Raw genomic sequence first — 22,437 nt, forward strand, 5'->3', positions numbered from 1 at the left:
CAATCACTAAAAAAATAGTCTGTACTTGGCAGATCTGAAGAGCTCGGTGACTGAGCATGAAAGAAGCCACAAGAAGTCATAAAAGTGAAGTGCAGTCGCTTCTGAGTAAACTTCTAAGAAACTTTGTTTTTGCATTTTTGGGGGCCTTGATTTACTGAAGCCCACGGCCCTCGATCGGCTCGATGTGGCTCTGGAATACTGTTCCCGCCTCCTCCTGTGGGAGGTCCTTGGACCATTCTACGCAGCCAATCGTCGTCGTAGCCTTGGTATGACGTCACCAGATACTTACTCTAGGAAGTTGCCTGGAAGAAGTTCTCAACGACCTACAGCGTTGTTTTTAACCGTGTGTTTGACGATCCATCGGTCTGTGTGAATGGTTTAGAATATTAACGGTGTACTGTTTATTTATTTATTTTTTTTAAAGAAGTGAATTTATAGTGAAGTTTTGCACTGTAGTGTGAGAAACAGGGAAGATGTCCTCGAACCTATTGTCGGGATACTCCGCCCAGCTCCACAATGACCAAGCACAAAAGGTGAGTGTAGTTTTAAAACGCTGCGTGTGGGTTCTTCAGTTTGTCATATTGTGAACTGTGGTTCACCGAAATGCTCGCTAACAACTCAGACAAACTACAGGGAGAGAGGTGTAACATTTTAATGAATTAAAAACCAGTGGAATTGTCTCAACTATTTTTACAAGTTATTTTGTAACTGAGGAACTTCAGACAAAAGGCAGTGGCCAACCGAATGCAGCTGTTTGTATAAGTCGCGTCTCTCTCATTGGTCATTATACGTCACGTGATCATGAGGCTACGTACTTTTGCACGTATTTGCTATCTATGTGTAGATTCCTAAACTATTCCTAAACTATGTTAACCACAACCACTAATCCTAACCATAACCATAACAAGGCTGCACTATAGTAGAGAAGCTTGAATCTTCGACTGGACTGGGTTGCTTGACGCGAGGACGTTTCGCTTCAAATCGCAGAAGCTTCCTCAGCTAAAATTCTTGCTCTGGAAGTCTGACTTCTGTCTGACTCTTGTAGAGAAGAATAAAACAGAAACCAACAAAAGCTGGAGTTTTAAACCTAACCAGATCCCTCCTACTGAGAGGCAGACTGCTATAGGCTAGTGACTAAACAATAGCTCTAATTAGCAACTATTGTGCTGTAGTTAGCACACCCAATGGCAGGACAGCTGTCCCTCTAATGATGGGATGGATGCCTTTTTGATGTCCAGTCGAAGATTCAAGCTTCTCTACTATGGAAACCACCTGGACAACTGAGAGCCTACACAGAAACAAGGCTGCACTATGTACAAAATAGAATTTGCAATTATGCGACCGCATACGAATAGCCATTTCACACACAAAATGTGCCATGTACATAACTGTATTTGTAAAGTGATATTCTATTGTACGTTGCATCTCTCTCATTCATCAATGTTGATCATGTGATTATGAGGCGACATACTTGTACATGTTTTTGCCGTTCATTCGTTTATTCATCTTCAACCGCTTTTTCAGGTTCGGGTTGCAGGGGCAAATGGTAAATGGACTGCATTTATATAGCGCTTTTCCATCTGCATCAGACGCTCAAAGTGCTTTACAAATAATGCCTGACATCCACCCGGATGTCAGGGTGCTGCCATACAAGGTGCTCACTACACACCGGGAGCAATAGGGGATTAAAGATCTTGCCCAAGGGCCCTTAGTGATTTTCCTGTCAGGCTGGGATTTGAACTCAAGCCCAGCGCCTTAACCACTGGACCATCACCGCCCCTCAAATTCCTAAATTGTGTTACGGGAGGTGCTACATATCCTTAACAACAACCCTTAACCTTAACTGTAATCCCTCGCCAGAACATGGCTGCACTACGTGTGATTAGAATTTGGAATTCTTCATTTAGCTACAAATAGCTAGCGACTTTGTTTCATTAATGCAGACCAGTATATTAATGTTTCCAGTCAATTATTGTTATTTATTGGATTTGGTTTAAATCTAGTGGATGTGACAAGTTTGGGCACCACATTTAGCAATAAAGTCTTTGAATGGTTGATTTACAGCCAGCATGAGAAACATTGTCACCTATTCTCGATATGTGACATCAGTGGATTTGCTCAGTGGCCTGGCTATGAAAGCTGGTTATTGTCAGGCCAAAAAAAATTTACATTTATTTATTTTATTTATATAATATGTATATAAAAGCACACATGTATCAGGGCTCCAGGTCCTCAGCTTGGCTAGTCGATTTGGATTCCTGAGGTGGAGTAAAAATGCCCATATGTAATTTAAACAAAACAAGCCTAAAAATTTAAATAAGAAGAATGGCACCTGCTTTCTTCCATAGATGGAAAAATTGCGACAGCACCTTACAGTAAAAACCTAAAGCTAGTCAGTCAGCTGCCTACTTCGATAAATGTTTCAGCATTTACAAACATCAAAAAAATTGCGATAACCAGAATGAGATTTTTAGTGGTGTATGTATGTATATTGAGCTGTATTTCTTACCTTAATACACTTTTTTTTTTTTCTTTTTAAACACAAAATGGCACAAAACAGATGGACTTACCTCTTCTTGGGGTACAGCCTTAGGACCTCTGGCCTTACTTTTTCAAAAACACACAATGGGGGACTTGACTTAGGCTTTCGGAATTGAAAAAACTTGACAAACTTCATGTAACTGCAAAACAATATCTTGACAAGAAGACTGTACTTCAGCTACATTAACACAAAATCCATTCCGCGGGGTTGTATGGACTTCTGACGGTGTTAATTGTGGTTTATAGGGCTATTTCACAAGGCGCCGTTCTACTAGAATTGCTCGCAATCCAAAAAAGTGCAAAAATTGGGAGGAAACACCTTAATCCATCTTGACTCCAAACAGACTGACTTATAAAGCGTAGACCTGGCAACCCGCCCAAAAATGAAAGAAAGGAGCCGCACCCTCGGCCAAAAACTGCAACAAAGGCTGCTTCGGGTTTGAATTTTTACCTTGATGTAACACGATCAAACAAGCTTCAAGCCGTAGTCACTATGAATACTCTGTTCAAAGAAGTTTGAACACAATTGAAGCCGTTAAGTCTATGAATACTGGGATGTTGCCATATACTGTCAATGATTTTGAAAATCGAGGTGAAATTTTTTGAACAGTTCAAACATTGGATCCCAATTTCAAATTCTGTGCCGATGAGGGCTATAACTACATTATGTATACCATGTTTGTTCAAGATGGACAAAGATGGATCAAGAAGTTACTATGATGCTTCAAAACATCCCTAGATTTGCTATTTGGGATTAAAATGGAAAATGGCACACTGTGGAATAGCCCTGTTAGCAGTGTTGTATAAAGTACCGGAAAATCATGCTTAAGTAAAAGTACAGATACCCATTAAAAAAATGACTTTGGTAGAAGTTCAAGTCACCGATTGAAATGCTACTCAAGTAAAAGTCTTAAAGTATCTAGTATTATTGTACTTAAGTATGACAAGTCAAAGTACAAGTAAATATTAATAATCAAAAACAGACTTATTATTATTATTATTTTTAATTACAAAGTTTATCTAGGCTTGTAAATGACTGGTAGTATTAGTCAAAGTACTGAAAATTGTGCACATCACACAAAAACACTTCAGAAACAAGGTTTCAAAACCTAAACAAGAGAAGGCTACTCACTAGGTGTTCACAGGAAAGTTATTTATTTCTATATGTATATATTTATTTTCATTGTTACATGGTTTTATCTTTTCTGTTTTGTTTCATCAGGTTCTTTTTGTCTTTCTCTAAAATTGTATTGTAACATTATTAGTCTATTATTGACTATTATTGTCTATTATGTAGACTATTATTGTCTATTATGTAGACTATTATTGTATTATAATATATTTATCCTATATTATTGTACTATAATATAGGAATAAAAATAAATTAAAAAAATTACAATTTGTCTCTTTTACGACAACGAACGCTGAGCCATTAATTATACAGAAAACAAATCAACACAAACGTGCTGATGCGATCAGCTTAATGCTAACTTTAACATTGAAAATGCCATAGACATGCTAACGTGTTAGCATCAGTCCCGTTTTAAGTTATAAAATACATCTATCAACTGTTTCAGAAGCCCATAACAGGTCGGTTTAACATACAAGTATTAAATATTACTCACAGACATATGTTCTTCAGGGTTTTAGCGGGGAAAAATTAGGATAATCCACGAATTGTAGATTGAAGCACTGCTTCGATCTGCGAATCACTGCTTCGATTGGTTGAAGGTTCAAAGCAAAGCCGCGCTGCAGAAAAGTTAATTACAGACCCGCTGCAGGTCTGTAATCATTGCAGTCACTAGTAATCAGTGGTGTCTCTGGCTGAAAACACAACTTTTTGTGTGTGTGTGTGTGTGTGTGTGTGTGTGTGTGTGTGTGTGTGTGTGTGTGTGTGTGGTGTTTTTTTTTTTTTGTTTTGTTTTTTTTTTTTTTGTAACAGGTAACGGCATGGCGCATAGAAAATGTATCGGAGTAGAAGTATGCAATTAAGTTCGGAAATGTAGTGAAGTAAAAGTGAAAGTAAGCTGAATTTAAAAAACTCATGTAAAGTACAAAGTCTCCCAAAACATACTTAAGTACAGTAGTGAAGTATTTTTACTTCGTTACTATACAACACTGTCTGTTAGAATATAACCTCTGTGAAACGATCAGAAAGCAACCGCAAATCACTAAACAAACACTGCTTCAATATATGTTGGAACATTGCTCCGGAGTCCGCATAAAAAGGATATCATGTGCTGTGCTGCCACCTGCTGGGCGATCTAGGAATGTGTATCCATATCAAAGGCTACAGTGAGGCTGCAGGGTCTGTGTGTCCAGTAGAATTAGTCTTTTTTTAACCTGTATTTCATACAATGTGGTCAAACAATAACAAGAAATTAAACATTTCCGAGTTTTACTTTAAAAAAATCTGTTCTATCTGTTTCTCTCCATGAGATATTCACTGTGTTGCTTAGATATGCAGTCAGACCTTGGAGGCGATGTGGCCAAGTATGGTCACCTCATTTTTGTGTCAACTCAGATTTACCAAATCACAATAATTACACACGATTTAAAAGTTATACAGCTCTTTAACATTAATTTACATCTAATTGTTTATGTTCAGGTTAGTTCCACGTTGGTCCAGTTGGTTGTGGTGTAACTGTTCCTCCTTTACAAAATGGTTTAGGTGGACACATATCTGCAAAATCTCCAGATATCAGATGAGAAGTTGCTTGAGTTGTCAGTAAGATTTCGACGTGAGATGGACAAAGGTCTCTGCAGCGACACCAACCCCACAGCTACAGTCAAGATGCTTCCCACGTTTGTGCGCTCCACTCCTGACGGCACAGGTATCAGCTCTTCCACACAGCTCTCAATGTGACCCGTTTTGACCTGTTTTTTTAATTGCTCCTCATGTGGAAAATTGTTCCCCGCAATCACTGCATCCTGATAAATTTTCATTGGGATCAGTGAGCAGCCATAGTGTGACATCTAGGTACATTATTCAAGGGCATGGGCATGTTTTGATGGAAACATTTAATGATGCAGAGGCCTACACTGTTGGTTCATCTGGGCACTTTTTAATGTATTGTGGAATATGGCGGAGGATTCTACCAGTTTCATACAGTGCTTCCATTACGGTAGCAGAGCAGGAGAGTTTGTGAGAAAAGGGTTGGACTGGAATTTAATTCTAGTCATGTTCTTTGTGCTTCCTGTTTGTGTCTTTGGATAAGATACTTCCATCTGCATCATTCCAGTGCACCCAGCTGTAAATGGGTACCAGCATTGCCTCGGGGAGTAACCTGCAATGAGCTAGCGTCCCATGCAGGGAGAGTCATTTCATCCACTTCCTGCTGTGGTATATCCAGATATAAGGACTGGCCTGATTGTCCAGACTGTCAAATCATTTATTTTCTGCCTCTTACACTGGTTTGGGTTGTGGTGGCAGTAGATCAAGTAGCTCATCCCACACTTGCCTTCCCACAGCCGTGTCCTCAGAGACTTGTCCTATAGGACAAGAAGAATGAGAGACCCACTTGTCCTTTGTTATCCTGATTTGTCCCACGTTGGCAGGTTTGGCAACAAGGCTCAGCCGAGTTGCCAGAGCGCCAGTGGTGAGAAAAGACAAATTTCAGTAGGATTCCCCCTCTATATGCGTCTTTAATTTATAGTCATATGTCTAGTACAGTGTTCGCAGGATTAGACGTAGCCCTGATCCATCTGTTGAACAATCATGAATAAGATCCTGAGATATTTGAACTCCTGTACTTGGGACAATAACTCTCCCCTGACCCGGGGACTTTGTTCGCACATGCCTTGCTAGATTGAAGAAAAATATTGTCCTGCTGTCCATTCTTTGATTATTAGCAGGGTGTACCAGACACTATTTTGCAGTGGCAGCACCACCATAGGTTATTTGTGCTGCTCTTCCTGATATTTCCTCCCATGCGGAGTGTTTAGATGTTCAAATCATATGATTCTTAACAGTGTTATGCCTGTAAAGCTACTGTGTGCATGGATGTGCTGTCGTAATGCAACATGTCTCCTTCTTTTTTTAAAGAAAAGGGTGAATTCTTGGCTCTTGACCTCGGCGGTTCCAGCTTCCGAGTGCTCCTGGTTAAAGTTATGTCAAATGGCAACCAGACTGTAGAGATGGAAAGCCAGATTTATCCCATGCCCAACGAGCTGATGCAAGCCTGCAGCTCTGAGGTTAGACGCGTTACACGCCAAAAGCAGCTAGTTTGTGCCGGTCACCGGTAGGACAGTGTTTATGTGTTGGGGGGGGGGGCTTTAGGAAACTGTGATGAGTAGTCGTATTTTGTGACATTTTGTTTACTAAGCAGCTTGTGGAACTATTCAAAACAAGTGGCACAATAATAACCTCACTGATTTGTGACCAAGTTATGGAAATAAGTGGGCAGAAAAATGCTTAACTCAAAACAGATTTCCGATAAACTTTAGTTTATGACTTTGCATGTCATTTGAGGTATCAATCAATCAATCAAATTTTTTTTATATAGCGCCAAATTACAACAAACAGTTGCCCCAAGGCGCTTTATATTGTAAGGCGAGGCCATACAATAATTATGTAAAACCCCAACGGTCAAAACGACCCCCTGTGAGCAAGCACTTGGCTACAGTGGGAAGGAAAAACTCCCTTTTAACAGGAAGAAACCTCCAGCAGAACCAGGCTCAGGGAGGGGCAGTCTTCTGCTGGGGCTGAGGGAGAGAACCAGGAAAAAGACATGCTGTGGAGGGGAGCAGAGATCGATCACTAATGATTAAATGCAGAGTGGTGCATACAGAGCAAAAAGAGAAAGAAACAGTGCATCATGGGAACCCCCCAGCAGTCTACGTCTATAGCAGCATAACTAAGGGATGGTTCAGGGTCACCTGATCCAGCCCTAACTATAAGCTTTAGCAAAAAGGAAAGTTTTAAGCCTAATCTTAAAAGTAGAGAGGGTGTCTGTCTCCCTGATTTGAATTGGGAGCTGGTTCCACAGGAGAGGAGCCTGAAAGCTGAAGGTTCTGCCTCCCATTCTACTCTTACAAACCCTAGGAACTACAAGTAAGCCTGCAGTCTGAGAGCGAAGCGCTCTATTGGGGTGATATGGTACTACGAGGTCCCTAAGATAAGATGGGACCTGATTATTCAAAACCTTATAAGTAAGAAGAAGAATTTTAAATTCTATTCTAGAATTAACAGGAAGCCAATGAAGAGAGGCCAATATGGGTGAGATATGCTCTCTCCTTCTAGTCCCCGTCAGTACTCTAGCTGCAGCATTTTGAATTAACTGAAGGCTTTTTAGGGAACTTTTAGGACAACCTGATAATAATGAATTACAATAGTCCAGCCTAGAGGAAATAAATGCATGAATTAGTTTTTCAGCATCACTCTGAGACAAGACCTTTCTGATTTTAGAGATATTGCGTAAATGCAAAAAAGCAGTCCTACATATTTGTTTAATATGCGCTTTGAATGACATATCCTGATCAAAAATGACTCCAAGATTTCTCACAGTATTACTAGAGGTCAGGGTAATGCCATCCAGAGTAAGGATCTGGTTAGACACCATGTGTCTAAGATTTGTGGGGCCAAGTACAATAACTTCAGTTTTATCTGAGTTTAAAAGCAGGAAATTAGAGGTCATCCATGTCTTTATGTCTGTAAGACAATCCAATTTAGCTAATTGGTGTGTGTCCTCTGGCTTCATGGATAGATAAAGCTGGGTATCATCTGCGTAACAATGGAAAAGTTAAGCAATACCGTCTAATAATACTGCCTAAGGGAAGCATGTATAAAGTGAATAAAATTGGTCCTAGCACAGAACCTTGTGGAACTCCATAATTAACTTTAGTCTGTGAAGAAGATTCCCCATTTACATGAACAAATTGTAATCTATTAGACAAATATGATTCAAACCACCGCAGCGCAGTGCCTTTAATACCTATGGCATGCTCTAATCTCTGTAATAAAATTTTATGGTCAACAGTATCAAAAGCAGCACTGAGGTCTAACAGAACAAGCACAGAGATGAGTCCACTGTCCGAGGCCATAAGAAGATCATTTGTAACCTTCACTAATGCTGTTTCTGTACTATGATGAATTCTAAAACCTGACTGAAACTCTTCAAATAGACCATTCCTCTGCAGATGATCAGTTAGCTGTTTTACAACTACCCTTTCAAGAATTTTTGAGAGAAAAGGAAGGTTGGAGATTGGCCTATAATTAGCTAAGATAGCTGGGTCAAGTGATGGCTTTTTAAGTAATGGTTTAATTACTGCCACCTTAAAAGCCTGTGGTACATAGCCAACTAACAAAGATAGATTGATCATATTTAAGATCGAAGCATTAAATAATGGTAGGGCTTCCTTGAGCAGCCTGGTAGGAATGGGGTCTAATAAACATGTTGATGGTTTGGATGAAGTAACTAATGAAAATAACTCAGACAGAACAATCGGAGAGAAAGAGTCTAACCAAATACCGGCATCACTGAAAGCAGCCAAAGATAACGATACGTCTTTGGGATGGTTATGAGTAATTTTTTCTCTAATAGTTAAAATTTTGTTAGCAAAGAAAGTCATGAAGTCATTACTAGTTAAAGTTAATGGAATACTCAGCTCAATAGAGCGCTGACTCTTTGTCAGCCTGGCTACAGTGCTGAAAAGAAACCTGGGGTTGTTCTTATTTTCTTCAATTAGTGATGAGTAGAAAGATGTCCTAGCTTTACGGAGAGCTTTTTTATAGAGCAACAGACTCTTTTTCCAGGCTAAGTGAAGATCTTCTAAATTAGTGAGACGCCATTTCCTCTCCAACTTACGGGTTATCTGCTTTAAGCTACGAGTTTGTGAGTTATACCACGGAGTCAGACACTTCTGATTTAAAGCTCTCTTTTTCAGAGGAGCTACAGCATCCAAAGTTGTCTTCAATGAGGATGTAAAACTATTGACGAGATACTCTATCTCACTTACAGAGTTTAGGTAGCTACTCTGCACTGTGTTGGTATATGGTATTAGAGAACATAAAGAAGGAATCATATCCTTAAACCTAGTTACAGCGCTTTCTGAAAGACTTCTAGTGTAATGAAACTTATTCCCCACTGCTGGGTAGTCCATCAGAGTAAATGTAAATGTTAAGAAATGATCAGACAGAAGGGAGTTTTCAGGGAATACTGTTAAGTCTTCTATTTCCATACCATAAGTCAGAACAAGATCTAAGATATGGTTAAAGTGGTGGGTGGACTCATTTACTTTTTGAGCAAAGCCAATAGAGTCTAATAATAGATTAAATGCAGTGTTGAGGCTGTCATTCTCAGCATCTGTGTGGATGTTGAAATCGCCCACTATAATTATCTTATCTGAGCTAAGCACTAAGTCAGACAAAAGGTCTGAAAATTCACAGAGAAACTCACAGTAACGACCAGGTGGACGATAGATAATAACAAATAAAACTGGTTTTTGGGACTTCCAATTTGGATGGACAAGACTAAGAGTCAAGCTTTCAAATGCATTAAAGCTCTGTCTGGGTTTTTGATTAATTAATAAGCTGGAATGGAAGATTGCTGCTAATCCTCCGCCTCGGCCTGTGCTACGAGCATTCTGACAGTTAGTGTGACTCGGGGGTGTTGACTCATTTAAACTAACATATTCATCCTGCTGTAACCAGGTTTCTGTAAGGCAGAGTAAATCAATATGTTGATCAATTATTATATCATTTACCAACAGGGACTTAGAAGAGAGAGACCTAATGTTTAATAGACCACATTTAACTGTTTTAGTCTGTGGTGCAGTTGAAGGTGCTATATTATTTTTTCTTTTTGAATTTTTATGCTTAAATAGATTTTTGCTGGTTATTGGTGGTCTGGGAGCAGGCACCGTCTCTACGGGGATGGGGTAATGAGGGGATGGCAGGGGGAGAGAAGCTGCAGAGAGGTGTGTAAGACTACAACTCTGCTTCCTGGTCCCAACCCTGGATAGTCACGGTTTGGAGGATTTAAGAAAATTGGCCAGATTTCTAGAAATGAGAGCTGCTCCATCCAAAGTGGGATGGATGCCGTCTCTCCTAACAAGACCAGGTTTTCCCCAGAAGCTTTGCCAATTATCTATGAAGTCCACCTCATTTTTTGGACACCACTCAGACAACCAGCAATTCAGGGAGAACATGCGGCTAAACATGTCACTCCCGGTCCGATTGGGGAGGGGCCCAGAGAAAATTACAGAGTCCGACATTGTTTTTGCAAAGTTACACACCGATTTAATGTTAATTTTAGTGACCTCCGATTGGCGTAACCGGGTGTCATTACTGCCGACGTGAATTACAATCTTACCAAATTTACGCTTAGCCTTAGCCAGCAGTTTCAAATTTCCTTCAATGTCGCCTGCTCTGGCCCCCGGAAGACAATTGACTATGGTTGCTGGTGTCGCTAACTTCACATTTCGCAAAACAGAGTCGCCAATAACCAGAGTTTGTTCCTCCGCGGGTGTGTCGTCGAGTGGGGAAAAACGGTTAGAATTGTGAACGGGTTGGCGGTGTACACTGGGCTTCTGTTTAGAACTACGCTTCCTCCTCACAGTCACCCAGTCGGCCTGCTTTCCCGGCTGCTCGGGATCTGCCAGGGGGTAACTAACGGCGGCTAAGCTACCTTGGTCCGCACCGACTACAGGGGCCTGGCTAGCTGTAGAATTTTCCAAGGTGCGGAGCCGAGTCTCCAATTCGCCCAGCCTGGCCTCCAAAGCTATGAATAAGCTACACTTATTACAAGTACCGTTACTGCTAAAGGAGGCCGAGGAATAACTAAACATTTCACACCCAGAGCAGAAAAGTGCGGGAGAGACAGGAGAAGCCGCCATGCTAATCGGCTAAGAGCTAGTAGCTACGCTAAGCTAGCGGATTCCTAAAAACACGCAAAGTGAATAATGTGTAAATAATTTAGAGGTGATTCAGCAGGAGTGCTTTAGTTAAGGCACGTAAAGATTACACTGGGAAACAAATCGTAATCTAGATAACTAGATCAATCTAACTGCGCAGATTAAACAGCTAACAGATACAGAAAAACACCGCTGTGCTCCGGAACAGGAAGTGATACAATACCGCAGTGAGAGAGGTAAAATACTAAATATTATTATCGATATAGTTATTTGGTGTGAAGACCTGGGTTATATTCTGATTCAAACAGTCTTATCTCATAAGTTAACTTGTCCATACCACAACTCTTGGCACCTTGTCATAAGCTTTTTCTATGATTTTAATAAAACATTCTGGTTAAAAACTCCACTGCCATCTCTCCTTCACATTCTCATGCCTCCACTGGAATGCCATCCAGACCAACTGCTTTTCCATTCTTCCTTCTCCTAATGGCTGTTCTCTCTCATATTTTTTTCTTCATTCATTATCTCCTCAAAATAACCCCTCCACCTTCTATTGCGCTCTCCTTGCCTGTCAGCACATTACTGTCTGCATCCTTTACCACCCTAACCTGCTGTAAATCCTTTGTCTAGTCTAGCAAATTGGTACAGGACCTTTTCTTCTTAATGTTTTCTTCTTAACTTCATGCACAGCTCACTGTATGCTTTTTGTTTAGCCTTTGCCACTTCTCTTTTCACTAGGGGTGCCAGAAAAAATCGATTCATGTCCGAATCACGATTCTTATTTATGAAGATTCTGAATCAATCCAAAATGTCCAAGAATCGATTTTTTAAAAAGCATTTTTTAAACATTTTCTTGCTTACTTGCTGCGTGTACCGTTTGTCAGGCAACGGCCTCTGTACTGCAGCGACTCCGCGAGGGAAGGGTCCGGCATGCTTCAAACATTCGTGAGCTGCAGCTTAGCAGGTCGAGGAGTTGATTCAGCCAGCACCGTCTTTGCTGAAGGCAAATGTTTGGGCGCGTTTTGGATTTTATTATTTGCTGCGTGACGTGACTTATGCAGTGTGCAAAATCTGCAAAATGAAAGTGAAGTACTTCGGAAACACTTCAAATCTGCAAGCCCACATGCTACGCCATCACCCGGAACTAAAAGAAGCGGAGAAGCAGTCTTTGCTGACTACTGACCAGCGCACACTCCATCACTTCGCTAAACTGCCAGCCAACTCTGAATGAGCAAAGCAGATAAGTAAATTTACATCTTTAGAATCACTTGATTAACCTTGTAAAGCTGCATTTTCTTAAACGGAAACATTTTTAAGTAATATAACTATTTCTCAGAGCTCTTTGAATCGAAAATCGATTCTGAATCGAATTGTCACCCCAAGAATCGGAATCGAATTTAATCGTGAGTTGTTGTAAGATTCACATCCCTACTTTTCACTGTATGCTTTTTTAAAGCTTCTATCTACTATAGTCATCTTTACAAGTATCCCAATTCTTCCTATATGCCTTAGACTTTCTTGAATATCTTCATTCCACCACCAAGTCACACACAGCACCTTCCTGTCTGTCTCCCTCGCCACATGTGCAGCGCTTTACCAGTTGTAAAAAAAAATCATTCACCTCCACCCGCTTCCTGTCTCGTGTCCTTCCTGAATTTCACATGAGTCTTCCTCCTTCAGTTTCTACCATTTTATCCTTGGCTTAGCTCTGACACTCTTCCTCTTCTTCACCTCTAAAGTCATCCTACATACCACCATCTGATGCTGTGTAGCAACGCTTTCCCCTGCTAGTCTCAATTTTCTTTTAGTTTGCATCTCCTCCATAGAATGTAGTCACAGATATAAACTATACAAGAATTAGTGCAAAAGTACATCAGTAGGTTGATGAGTGAGCAACCACGGGTAGCATAAATACTGTAGACAGAGCCAAAGTCCATGTCTTTAATATTGCATTAATTGGTTATTTGTTGTATTTTCTGTTTTCTGCTGCTCAATGGAACTGAATTGATGAAGGACAAAAAACTGGTATGGGTTAGTACATTTCACTGGTTTATTCATTAGTAGTTTAGTGAAACTAACACACTGATGCATGCACACTTAAAATAACCAAGCTACATTAAAAAAAAAAAAAAGACATGGTTTGTAATGTTAAAAACACTGGATACTGTGATATTCATATGATGACGCCCGCTGACAGAAGTCAGAGGTCTTTCTGTTTTCACCTGAGTGGGTCTGTCTGTCTGTTAGCAAAATTTCTCAAGGATCACTGGATGGATTTCAGCCAGGTTTTGCTGATTAGTTGTCTTCCAGCCATAAATTATTCCATTAACCTGTGAAGTACAAAACATATTTGCAGCAGATGTATTAAAGGACTCCATTGAGGATCTGAAACTAAAACTGAGACTGGGACTTCATAGTTTGGATGTATTAATGGAGCGCATGATTGCATACAAATAAACCCACTGCAGTATTTTATTTTTTTTTTTTTTAAGGTGCTTTTTGTTCACACTAATGCAAACATTAATGTTTTCTGATTGTGTCTTTCTCTTGTAGTTATTTGACCACATAGCAGATTGTTTGGCTAATTTCCTGGAGAAGTTGGAAATAAAGGATAAAAAACTTCCACTGGGCTTCACCTTCTCCTTCCCATGTCAACAGACCAAGCTGGACGAAGTGAGTGATTCAACACTGTCTGGGTCTGTCTGAAATACTAGTATTAATACTTTAAACATGCTCTTGTTATTGTAGTATTAACGTTGTTGTTTTTTTGTTTGTTTGTTTGTTTGTTTTAAGTGAGTTAAGCAGCTGCCTGTGTCTAAAGCGCAGTGTGAAGTCCTGTCGCGATCAGATCTCGGTTCTGTTTAGGTACAGCAGGTAATCTTTCAGTTCTGCTCTGTGTCTTTTTCTTTGTGCAGAGTATTTTGCTGTCTTGGACCAAAGGCTTTAAGTCAAGTGGAGTAGAAGGACAGGATGTGGTCCAACTTCTAAGGGCAGCCATCAAAAAACGAGGGGTGAGCATGGGACAAATGTCATTCTGTCAGAGCTTTGGCTAAAATGTTCTGGGGTTTTTAAAAAAACTTGAGTTGGTTGTTTCATTAACATTTTTATTCAATGTAACTGCAGGACTTTGATATTGACCTTGTGACAGTGATCAATGACACAGTGGGTGCCATGATGACCTGTGGCTACGAGGACCGTAACTGTGAAGTTGGTCTCATCGTGGGTGAGTCACATCTAATATACGCATACCGATATGCAATCTAATATGAATTTACATTGTATATAAAGCATCAGTGAATGAGAAGTGGATCATTACAGCAAGTACATCACCTCCAAATCAAAACTGAGGATTTGGACTTGCCCATCAGAACTGTACCACCTGTATGTGTTGAACCTGTGAAGACATTCACTTATCTCAGCAATGACAGTCTTGTCTCTGAATCCTTGGGCTTTGAGATCAGGAAATGTCTGGGAAGAACCCATGGAGTCATGAGGTCACTGGACAGAGGTCATGTCGATGTTGTTGCAGGAGAATGAAGGTCAAAGTCTTTTGAGTCCTGGGGCTACCTGTCTTACTGCATGGTTGTGAGGCTTGGACATTAACCAGTGACCTAAAGCAGCAGCTGGATGTGTTTGGTACTAGGTCCTTGGGTACTACTGGAATGACAGTGACCCTGTCTCAATTCAGCAGCTACACACTTCGAAGGCTGTAATCCTTGGCCGTTTTATGAGTAGGCCGTCCCATTTCAAAGGCTGCTTGGGACATGGCTGACGTTTGCAGCCCTCTTTCCCCCCAAAATTTTGGATGCATCAGCAGTATTCTTCATGGCCCAAACAATCCCATGAGTCATTCTTTTTTTTTTTTTCCTGGACAAAACGGTTAGTGCATTAAAAGACAAAATGCCACTTTCAGAGTCCATATAGGCTGAAGCCTGTAGAGTTTTTGTGGGACACAGCCCTGTGTCCCACAGGCCCTTATAACAAAGGCCCTTATACCTAATACCCGCATACCCTAACCTTCCCTGAGATTAATAAAGTATTCTGGTTCTGAGACCCTGACCTGGGACACAGCCTTTATGTCAAACAAATGGTTACTAAGGGAGATTACGAGGAAGAATATCACTAGAAGGGAAGAGTGGGAACATCAGCCTCGTCATTTCTCTGGTTGTGATCCAGCACACAAACTCAGTCTTGAGGAACCCGGAAACTGGAAAAGACCAAAGGGACACCCATGTTTCATCTAGTTGTGGCAGATAGATGATTATTTTTGAGAGATGGGGATGGACCACTGCCTCAGTGGTTACTGCCCAGGACCGGAAGCGGTGCCATGGTGTGAGGTGGCGGATGCAGCGACACCAGGGCATGCTCCCAGTCTTGAGTTGACTTGAATCGACTTGCACCATAGAGTACACACACACACATGCAACTTTCATGGTAACAGAATTACCATTATGTCTAAATCTGTCCATATTTTAGCTCAGCATTAAAAATGTTCTTAATTATTTTGTGATGAACCAAATAAACAATAATAAAAATATGCAACATGTTATCCTTTCAGGAACTGGTACCAACGTCTGCTACATGGAGGAGCTGCGGAACATGGATTTAGTGGAGGGCGACGAGGGCCGGATGTGTGTTAATGTAGAGTGGGGCGCTTTCGGAGATGACGGCGCTCTGGAGGACCTGCGCACTGATGTTGATCGAGAAATGGATGAAGGCTCGCTACACCCTGGGAAACAGCTGTGAGTGTGGCTGATGTTATTTCTGTGGCTAAACCTCAGCTGCAGTATGCATGTACATCTACAGTTACACATCCACAGTCTGCACAAAGTGCATGTTGCTCAGTCTGACTGCTGCACGATGGCGCTTAAGCTGCTAAAACACAGGCCAGGTGACGTTTTGCAATCTGGAAACAGTTATAAGACTGATCTGTCATATAAGAAAAACTACTTAGTGCTAAGCACCTGCTTTTGGGGGGATCACATATGTTGTGTTTATAGCAGAGTATGTTATGGTTTGATTGGACTACAATTTTGTTTATATGACTACTACTTAATTTTTCTGCAGTTGATATTGCTTAGTTCCTCAATTTTGGGTATGAATTTGCAGATTTGAGAAGATGATCAGCGGGATGTACATGGGGGAACTGGTGCGTCTCATCCTGGTTAGGATGACCAAAGAACAGCTGCTGTTCCAGGGCAAGATGACTGCACAGCTGCTGACCACCCAACACATTCGCTCCAGCTACATCTATGAGATTGAATGCAACAAGTTAGTTTTCTGTGTTTCTGTATATATTTTGATCAGTTTGAAGCTTTGCTGAATTGTCAGAATTCTATTGGTTGCTCAGCTTTGCTAATTGGTGCAAAGTTTAAAAGAAATATTAATGATAAAAGCCCGTTTGGAGGTGAGGAATGCAGTAAGGTACATAAATATGTGGACATTGGCTTCATAAAGCTTTACAGGCAGCTGTGAGCTGTAACTCATCTGCTTTAATGTCTTTCTTTTTTTTTTAAGTTTACCGTATTGTCTGGGCTATATGTTGCACCGAAGTATTAGTTACATCAGTCCAAAAATAAAGCATGAAGAAGGCAAAAAAAAACCACGTCACACTGGGCTATAAATCACTTTTTTTTTTTTTTAAATGTGGTGCTCCTGCTTCATGCAGCACGAAGCAAAATTAATTTAATCGGTGCATTATTCATTTGTAACGCAAAGACCATGTTAGTGAGCAGAATTTAATGGGCTAATGTTACTGTACAAGGCACAAAGAACTCAAGAGTAAACTACCGGTACTTCTTGTCACCTCTAACAGACGAATATGACTGCTCAAAGCTAAACGTGCACCTTTACCTCATTAAATGTTTTAAAAAAAGTTTTAAAACATTATAGTTAGCCTTACCTTAGCCTAGCGATCCTCATTGTTGCTTTTCTGACTGTCCCACAATGTGCAAACAAGTGGAGTGCCAAGTAGTATGAAGGTTGTATTCCCTCTTTTTGTGGAAGAGTGTGGCCTTTCACTCTAAGAGCATGATTTATTAATTTCACTCCTTTTCATTCAGATCTTCTTGTTTTATGGTGGTTGGTATCCAGCGTAATGGTGCTTTATTGCCAACGTCTGCTCTAGATTGTCACTCATAGTACCTCTTTGATTGTATGCAAGAGCATCGTGTAGCTGTTCCCATCTTGTGGCTATAGATGATAATGCAGTATTTCTTCATATACAAGTCAATTCTAAATCTAAGTCACAGGAGCAGCAAAACTAGACTTAAGCCCCATTGACACACAGACGGTAAGAGCTCCCGGAAGCGTCCTGGAAGAGTTTTTGGCCGTCTTAAGAATCACACGCCGTTGTTAACGCCGGCACTAGGGGGCGTGGTTTAGTTCCGGCTTTACCGGGAATCGCTCCCGGAATTATTCAACATGTCGAATAATTCCGGGAGCGCTCCCGGAGACCTCCCGTGATGATGAACAATGGCGTGTGATACTTTTTAATCGCCGATTCATCCTGCCACTTCCTGTAGTGCCGCAGTTCTTGTCGCGCCGTGATGACCAATCGGGGACTGAATATGTAGTGATGTGGAGATGTCTGGAGTTTGAAGATGTGAACATGTCCTGTATCTGGTAGCAGCCTGTGAACAGGACTTATGTCTCTTTTGTCCTTTATTTTACAATCATGACAGTTTTTGGAGCGAGCAGCAGCACCACAGCAGCGTGGCGCGGAGGTTCTTTTAAATTTTATTTTACGTGCGTGCGCACGCAAATCGTCCTGGAGATTATTTTACTTATTAGCTACACAGCTGTATAATGAAGGAAAAGGTGACTGGCTTCTAAACACAATTATGACAGAGTTTTTTGGGGGGTAGAGCGAGCTGCAGCCTGCAGCTAACAGCAGCGGGGAGCGGACTTTGTTTTTTTTTTCGAATCGTCTGTAGAGAATATTTTATTAACTACACAGATGTATAATAAAACAAATGTGACTGCCTTCTAAACACAATTATGACAAGAGTTTTTTGGGGGAAAGAGCGAGCTGCAGCAAGCAACGGAGTTTATTTTTTTTAATTGTTTACATGTGCGTGCGTGAACGGGACAGTTGATCCTCAAACTGGCTCCTGCAGAGGCGGAAGGACTGTTGAAAGTGACAACCGGAGCCGGCGAGCTCCGCCCCTTTCCTCCGCGAAAACAGCCGGAAGTACCACGAACTTCAGTCTACGTACTACTTGCCGACAAAACCGTCTGTGTGTAAACCAGCCTTTATAGTCTGTAAAATATGGTCATTTGCTGTTAGTACACTTTTTTTTTCAGGTTTTCCTCGTAGCCGATCACCTCCACAAGTGGTTTTATTGGTGACCAGGACTTTTAAATTGCGGAAAGGAGCTCGTCCACCAAATCGTCTGTTGAGGTGATCGGTTGTGAGGAAAACCTGCACCATCTTGGCCCTTAATGGCACACTATTGGCCACTCTGCCCTGGTCTAGACTTTAGGCTTTGTCCATAGTGCTTTGAGACCGCTCTTGTTGTGGACATATAAATGAAATTAGCGGTTCTCTTTAGTGACATTGAAGGTCTGCTGAATGCTGAGAAGGTGCTGAAGGGACTGGACCTGGATCCTTCTCTAGAGGACTGCATAGCCACTCGGAGGGTGTGTCAGATTGTTTCTACACGTGCTGCCCACCTGTGTGCTGCCTCCTTGGTGGCAGTGCTCCGGCAGATTCGGGATAACAAGGCAGCTGAAAAACTGCGAGCCACTATTGGAGTGGACGGTTCAGTCTACAAGAATCATCCAGAGTAAGTCACGCCGTGTGCACACGTTTCTGTCTCAGCACATAATATCTTAGTGTAAATAAAGCTGAAATGGATTGTTTTTTAATATAGCTATTTATTACAGGTAAATGGCTTCACAAATTTAAGGCTTTCCTTGCTTTTTTTTTTTTTTTTTTTCTTTTCAAGGAAAATTGACAAAAATGTCTGTGAAAGGGAGTTTCCCCGATTTAATGTGGGGAGCGAACTCAGAAGACAAAGACAGACAGGAAACGGACTTCAATTTTAGATGGTGTATGAAAAGATGTCTTCACAAAACAAAAATTGCTACAACAGCTTGCAAGCTGATCTCACACACAGCGCTCTGCCTGCCTCTTCCATCTATCCTCAGCGCCGCACCCAGATGGGTGGGCCATCCCCCTCATCGTGGATCACTAAAGTTAATGTCATGGTTGAAAAATGTTGCATTTGACATTTCTATGCGGTAACTGCTCGCGTTGTACTATCTGAAACAGTATGTGTAAAAGTAAAGCTGTCTTTTGTCTGTGTAGCATGGTAAGCAAAAGAACAGTATGCATCATGGTGCTCTAGAGGCGATATGAAGTTATCAAATAGACGAGAACATGACCATGAGACATACTGCCCAACATCTGTAAAGACACCAAAAATGAAATTCTGTTAACCACATAAGCTTGGTATTAAAATATGACCTTAGCCAGTAATTATCTCCAGCCTAACTACAGTGTTTCTCTGTCTTTGCTGTCAAGGTTTGGCAAGAAACTCCAAAAGATGGTGCGTCGGCTTATGCCAGACTGCGATCCGCATTTCTTGCTGTCGGAGGATGGCAGTGCAAAGGGCTCAGCCATGGTGACGGCGGTAGCTTCCCGGCTTGCCGTCCAACATGCTCAACGGCAGCGTGTCCTTGACACGCTACATTTGAGCCGTGAGCAGCTTCTGGAGGTGAAGAAGCGGATGAGTGAGGGGATGGTGCTCGGACTTTCAAAGCAAACACACAAGCAAACCAGCATCAAGATGCTGCCCACCTACGTCAGGTCTATACCTGATGGAACAGGTAGGCCCGAAGGAAGAACGCTGTTAAACATATTTGTATCTTCATTTTCTTAAATAATATTTACTGCTTTGTTTAATTTTCAGGAATTTGCTGTTTAAATGCAGGGGTGCCAGTTTTCTGTGGCTTCACAGTTTCGCGCGTTTTTTTTTTTTTTTTTTTTTTTTGTCTCGCCAGGCAACGTTTTTGAGATCAGTGTAAATCTGGTGTGTGTGTGGTGGGGGGGGGGGTTGATCCTGGGGGCCAGCTCCAGCTGGTTCAGCTAGTCTTCTTTTTATTGCATGTCTTCATGTTAGGCGTATTTATTTATTTTAGGATACTCAGATTAGTTGCGAGAACATGTGCATCTGTGTTTACTCCAGTTTGGGGGAGGAATCACTAAAAAAAAAAGGTGTCCTTATAACATAATTCTTACTCTGGAATTTGACCTCAGATATGCCCAGATTTGTTCCTAGATCCTCCTTTTTTATCAGAATTTCTTGAGGGAGGCCCCCAAACCCCACCTTCCGAGCTGGTGACAGCATAGCCCGTCGGGCCATTCCATCTTTTTCCATCATAACCTGTTGGCACCCATGTAAATGACGGCACAGAAATTCTTTGTTTACAATTTTTTTTAAATTTATTTTAAATATATGGTTGTTTCCATTTGTGTCCAATTGAAATTTGTCTTAATTTTCCTTCTTAGAACAAGGTAACTTTTTGGCTTTGGATTTCGGGGGCTCCACTTTTCGAGTGCTGCTGGTGCAGTTACACAGTGGAATGAGACGCAGGGCCGAGATTCACAGCAAGATCTACAGCATCCCACAGGAGACCATGCAAGGCACAGGCGAGGAGGTAAAACACCATCCGAGGTTGGAGTATGTACACCAGCAAGTCGACCTCAGAGAGAGAGAGAGAGATATATATATATATATATATTTTTTTTTTTTTAGCTTTTCACAAATGTGGCTGGAGTTACATACTGTTTCCAATATCAGACCACCCGGACTATAAGAAACCACATTATTTTCGGATGTAATTTCCTGAAAGTAAAAAGGCTTGTATTTGCATCATTGTGGTATTTAGTCTTCATAATCAGTGTTGAAACAAGCTAGAGTCCATTACACTGTTAATTTTTAGTATCACATTTGTATCTTATATTCCCTAAATCTTTCCCGGTATGTGTTCACCAGCTTTTCGATCATATTGTGGACTGCTTGGCCAGGTTTCTGGAGTATAAGGGCATGAAAGGAGCGTCCTTACCTTTGGGATTTACCTTTTCCTTCCCCTGTCAACAAAGCAAACTGGATGAGGTAATATTTGATTTAGTTTGTCTGATAACAGTTTTTGAAATGTTTGTTGTTTTGTTGGTTTCAAAGTTATTTTCCAGAGTATAGGTTTAGAAACTCTAATAATAAAATAATAAATGGCAGTAATACAGAGTACATTCCAACAGTCTACAAAAATCTCAAACTAAAGAGCTGGTAATACAGAAAAAGGTGTGACTTATACTCTAAGTTTGGAATAGAAAACATTACACTGCTTTAGATATTAGAGCGTCTTTACCTTGTATCTTCTTTTGCTACAGCTTTTTTTTCTACCCTCTGTGTGTGGGGACTGATTGGCAAAAATATGAGTTATGCAACAAGCCCAAGAGCATGATGAAGTGTTTCTGGAGTATGTGCTCGGGAGCAGCCGGTATAAAACTGGCCATGAGTAAATAATCTCTCTTCTGAAAGTCAAACCAGCAACTTTGATTGTTTGAGATTTAGTAACAGGAAGTCAGCCGCTGAGGGCACCAGTAGTGTACATAAACGTAAGTTACCTACCAGTTACTTAAATATCAAATTAAGTGTGTGTGTGTATGTATATATATATATATATATATATATATATATATATATATAAAATCAGTATGATTAAAGTATATTAAATATCAAATTTTGCTGCAATTATAACTCATGACAACAATGTTTTCTGCTCAAAAATGGGTAGACAGTGCATCAAAATGCCATTATTAGTATTCACTTTGCTTCATTTGAGAAGCCTTGAGGCTGTAATTGCTGCCAAAGATGCATCAACAAAGTACCGAGCATAGGATGTAAATACTTATGTACATGTGGTTTCTTAGTTTTTATTTTTATTACATTTGAAAAAATTTCTTTCAAAAGTTTTTTTCATGTTGTCATTATGGAGTGTTGTGAGTAGAATTTTGAGAGAAAAAAGTAATTTACT

The 22,437-nt window shown here is 40.8% G+C and overlaps 1 protein-coding gene across 3 annotated transcripts in view; it reads left to right on the plus strand.

Annotated features, from left to right (window-relative positions):
- Nucleotides 1-289: 289 nt before the first annotated feature.
- The window catches only part of hk2 (hexokinase 2), a 53,178-nt gene continuing 31,030 nt past the window's right edge, over nucleotides 290-22,437 (plus strand). Inside the window, exons 1-13 of one of the 3 annotated variants that reach the window (XM_034171242.1) lie at nucleotides 290-533; nucleotides 5,213-5,375; nucleotides 6,587-6,735; nucleotides 13,381-13,425; nucleotides 13,948-14,067; nucleotides 14,310-14,405; nucleotides 14,518-14,617; nucleotides 15,953-16,136; nucleotides 16,504-16,665; nucleotides 18,948-19,181; nucleotides 19,922-20,226; nucleotides 20,909-21,057; nucleotides 21,396-21,515. In XM_034171242.1, the coding sequence (XP_034027133.1) occupies nucleotides 474-533; nucleotides 5,213-5,375; nucleotides 6,587-6,735; nucleotides 13,381-13,425; nucleotides 13,948-14,067; nucleotides 14,310-14,405; nucleotides 14,518-14,617; nucleotides 15,953-16,136; nucleotides 16,504-16,665; nucleotides 18,948-19,181; nucleotides 19,922-20,226; nucleotides 20,909-21,057; nucleotides 21,396-21,515 (1,887 nt within the window). In that variant the 5' untranslated portion in view covers nucleotides 290-473. The remainder of the gene's footprint in view (nucleotides 534-5,212; nucleotides 5,376-6,586; nucleotides 6,736-13,380; nucleotides 13,426-13,947; nucleotides 14,068-14,309; nucleotides 14,406-14,517; nucleotides 14,618-15,952; nucleotides 16,137-16,503; nucleotides 16,666-18,947; nucleotides 19,182-19,921; nucleotides 20,227-20,908; nucleotides 21,058-21,395; nucleotides 21,516-22,437) is intronic. The other 2 variants (XM_034171243.1, XM_034171244.1) reach the window with 2 other exon arrangements.

Source organism: Thalassophryne amazonica, chromosome 5, assembly GCF_902500255.1.
Source record: "Thalassophryne amazonica chromosome 5, fThaAma1.1, whole genome shotgun sequence".
NCBI classification, from domain to species: Eukaryota; Metazoa; Chordata; class Actinopteri; order Batrachoidiformes; family Batrachoididae; genus Thalassophryne; species Thalassophryne amazonica.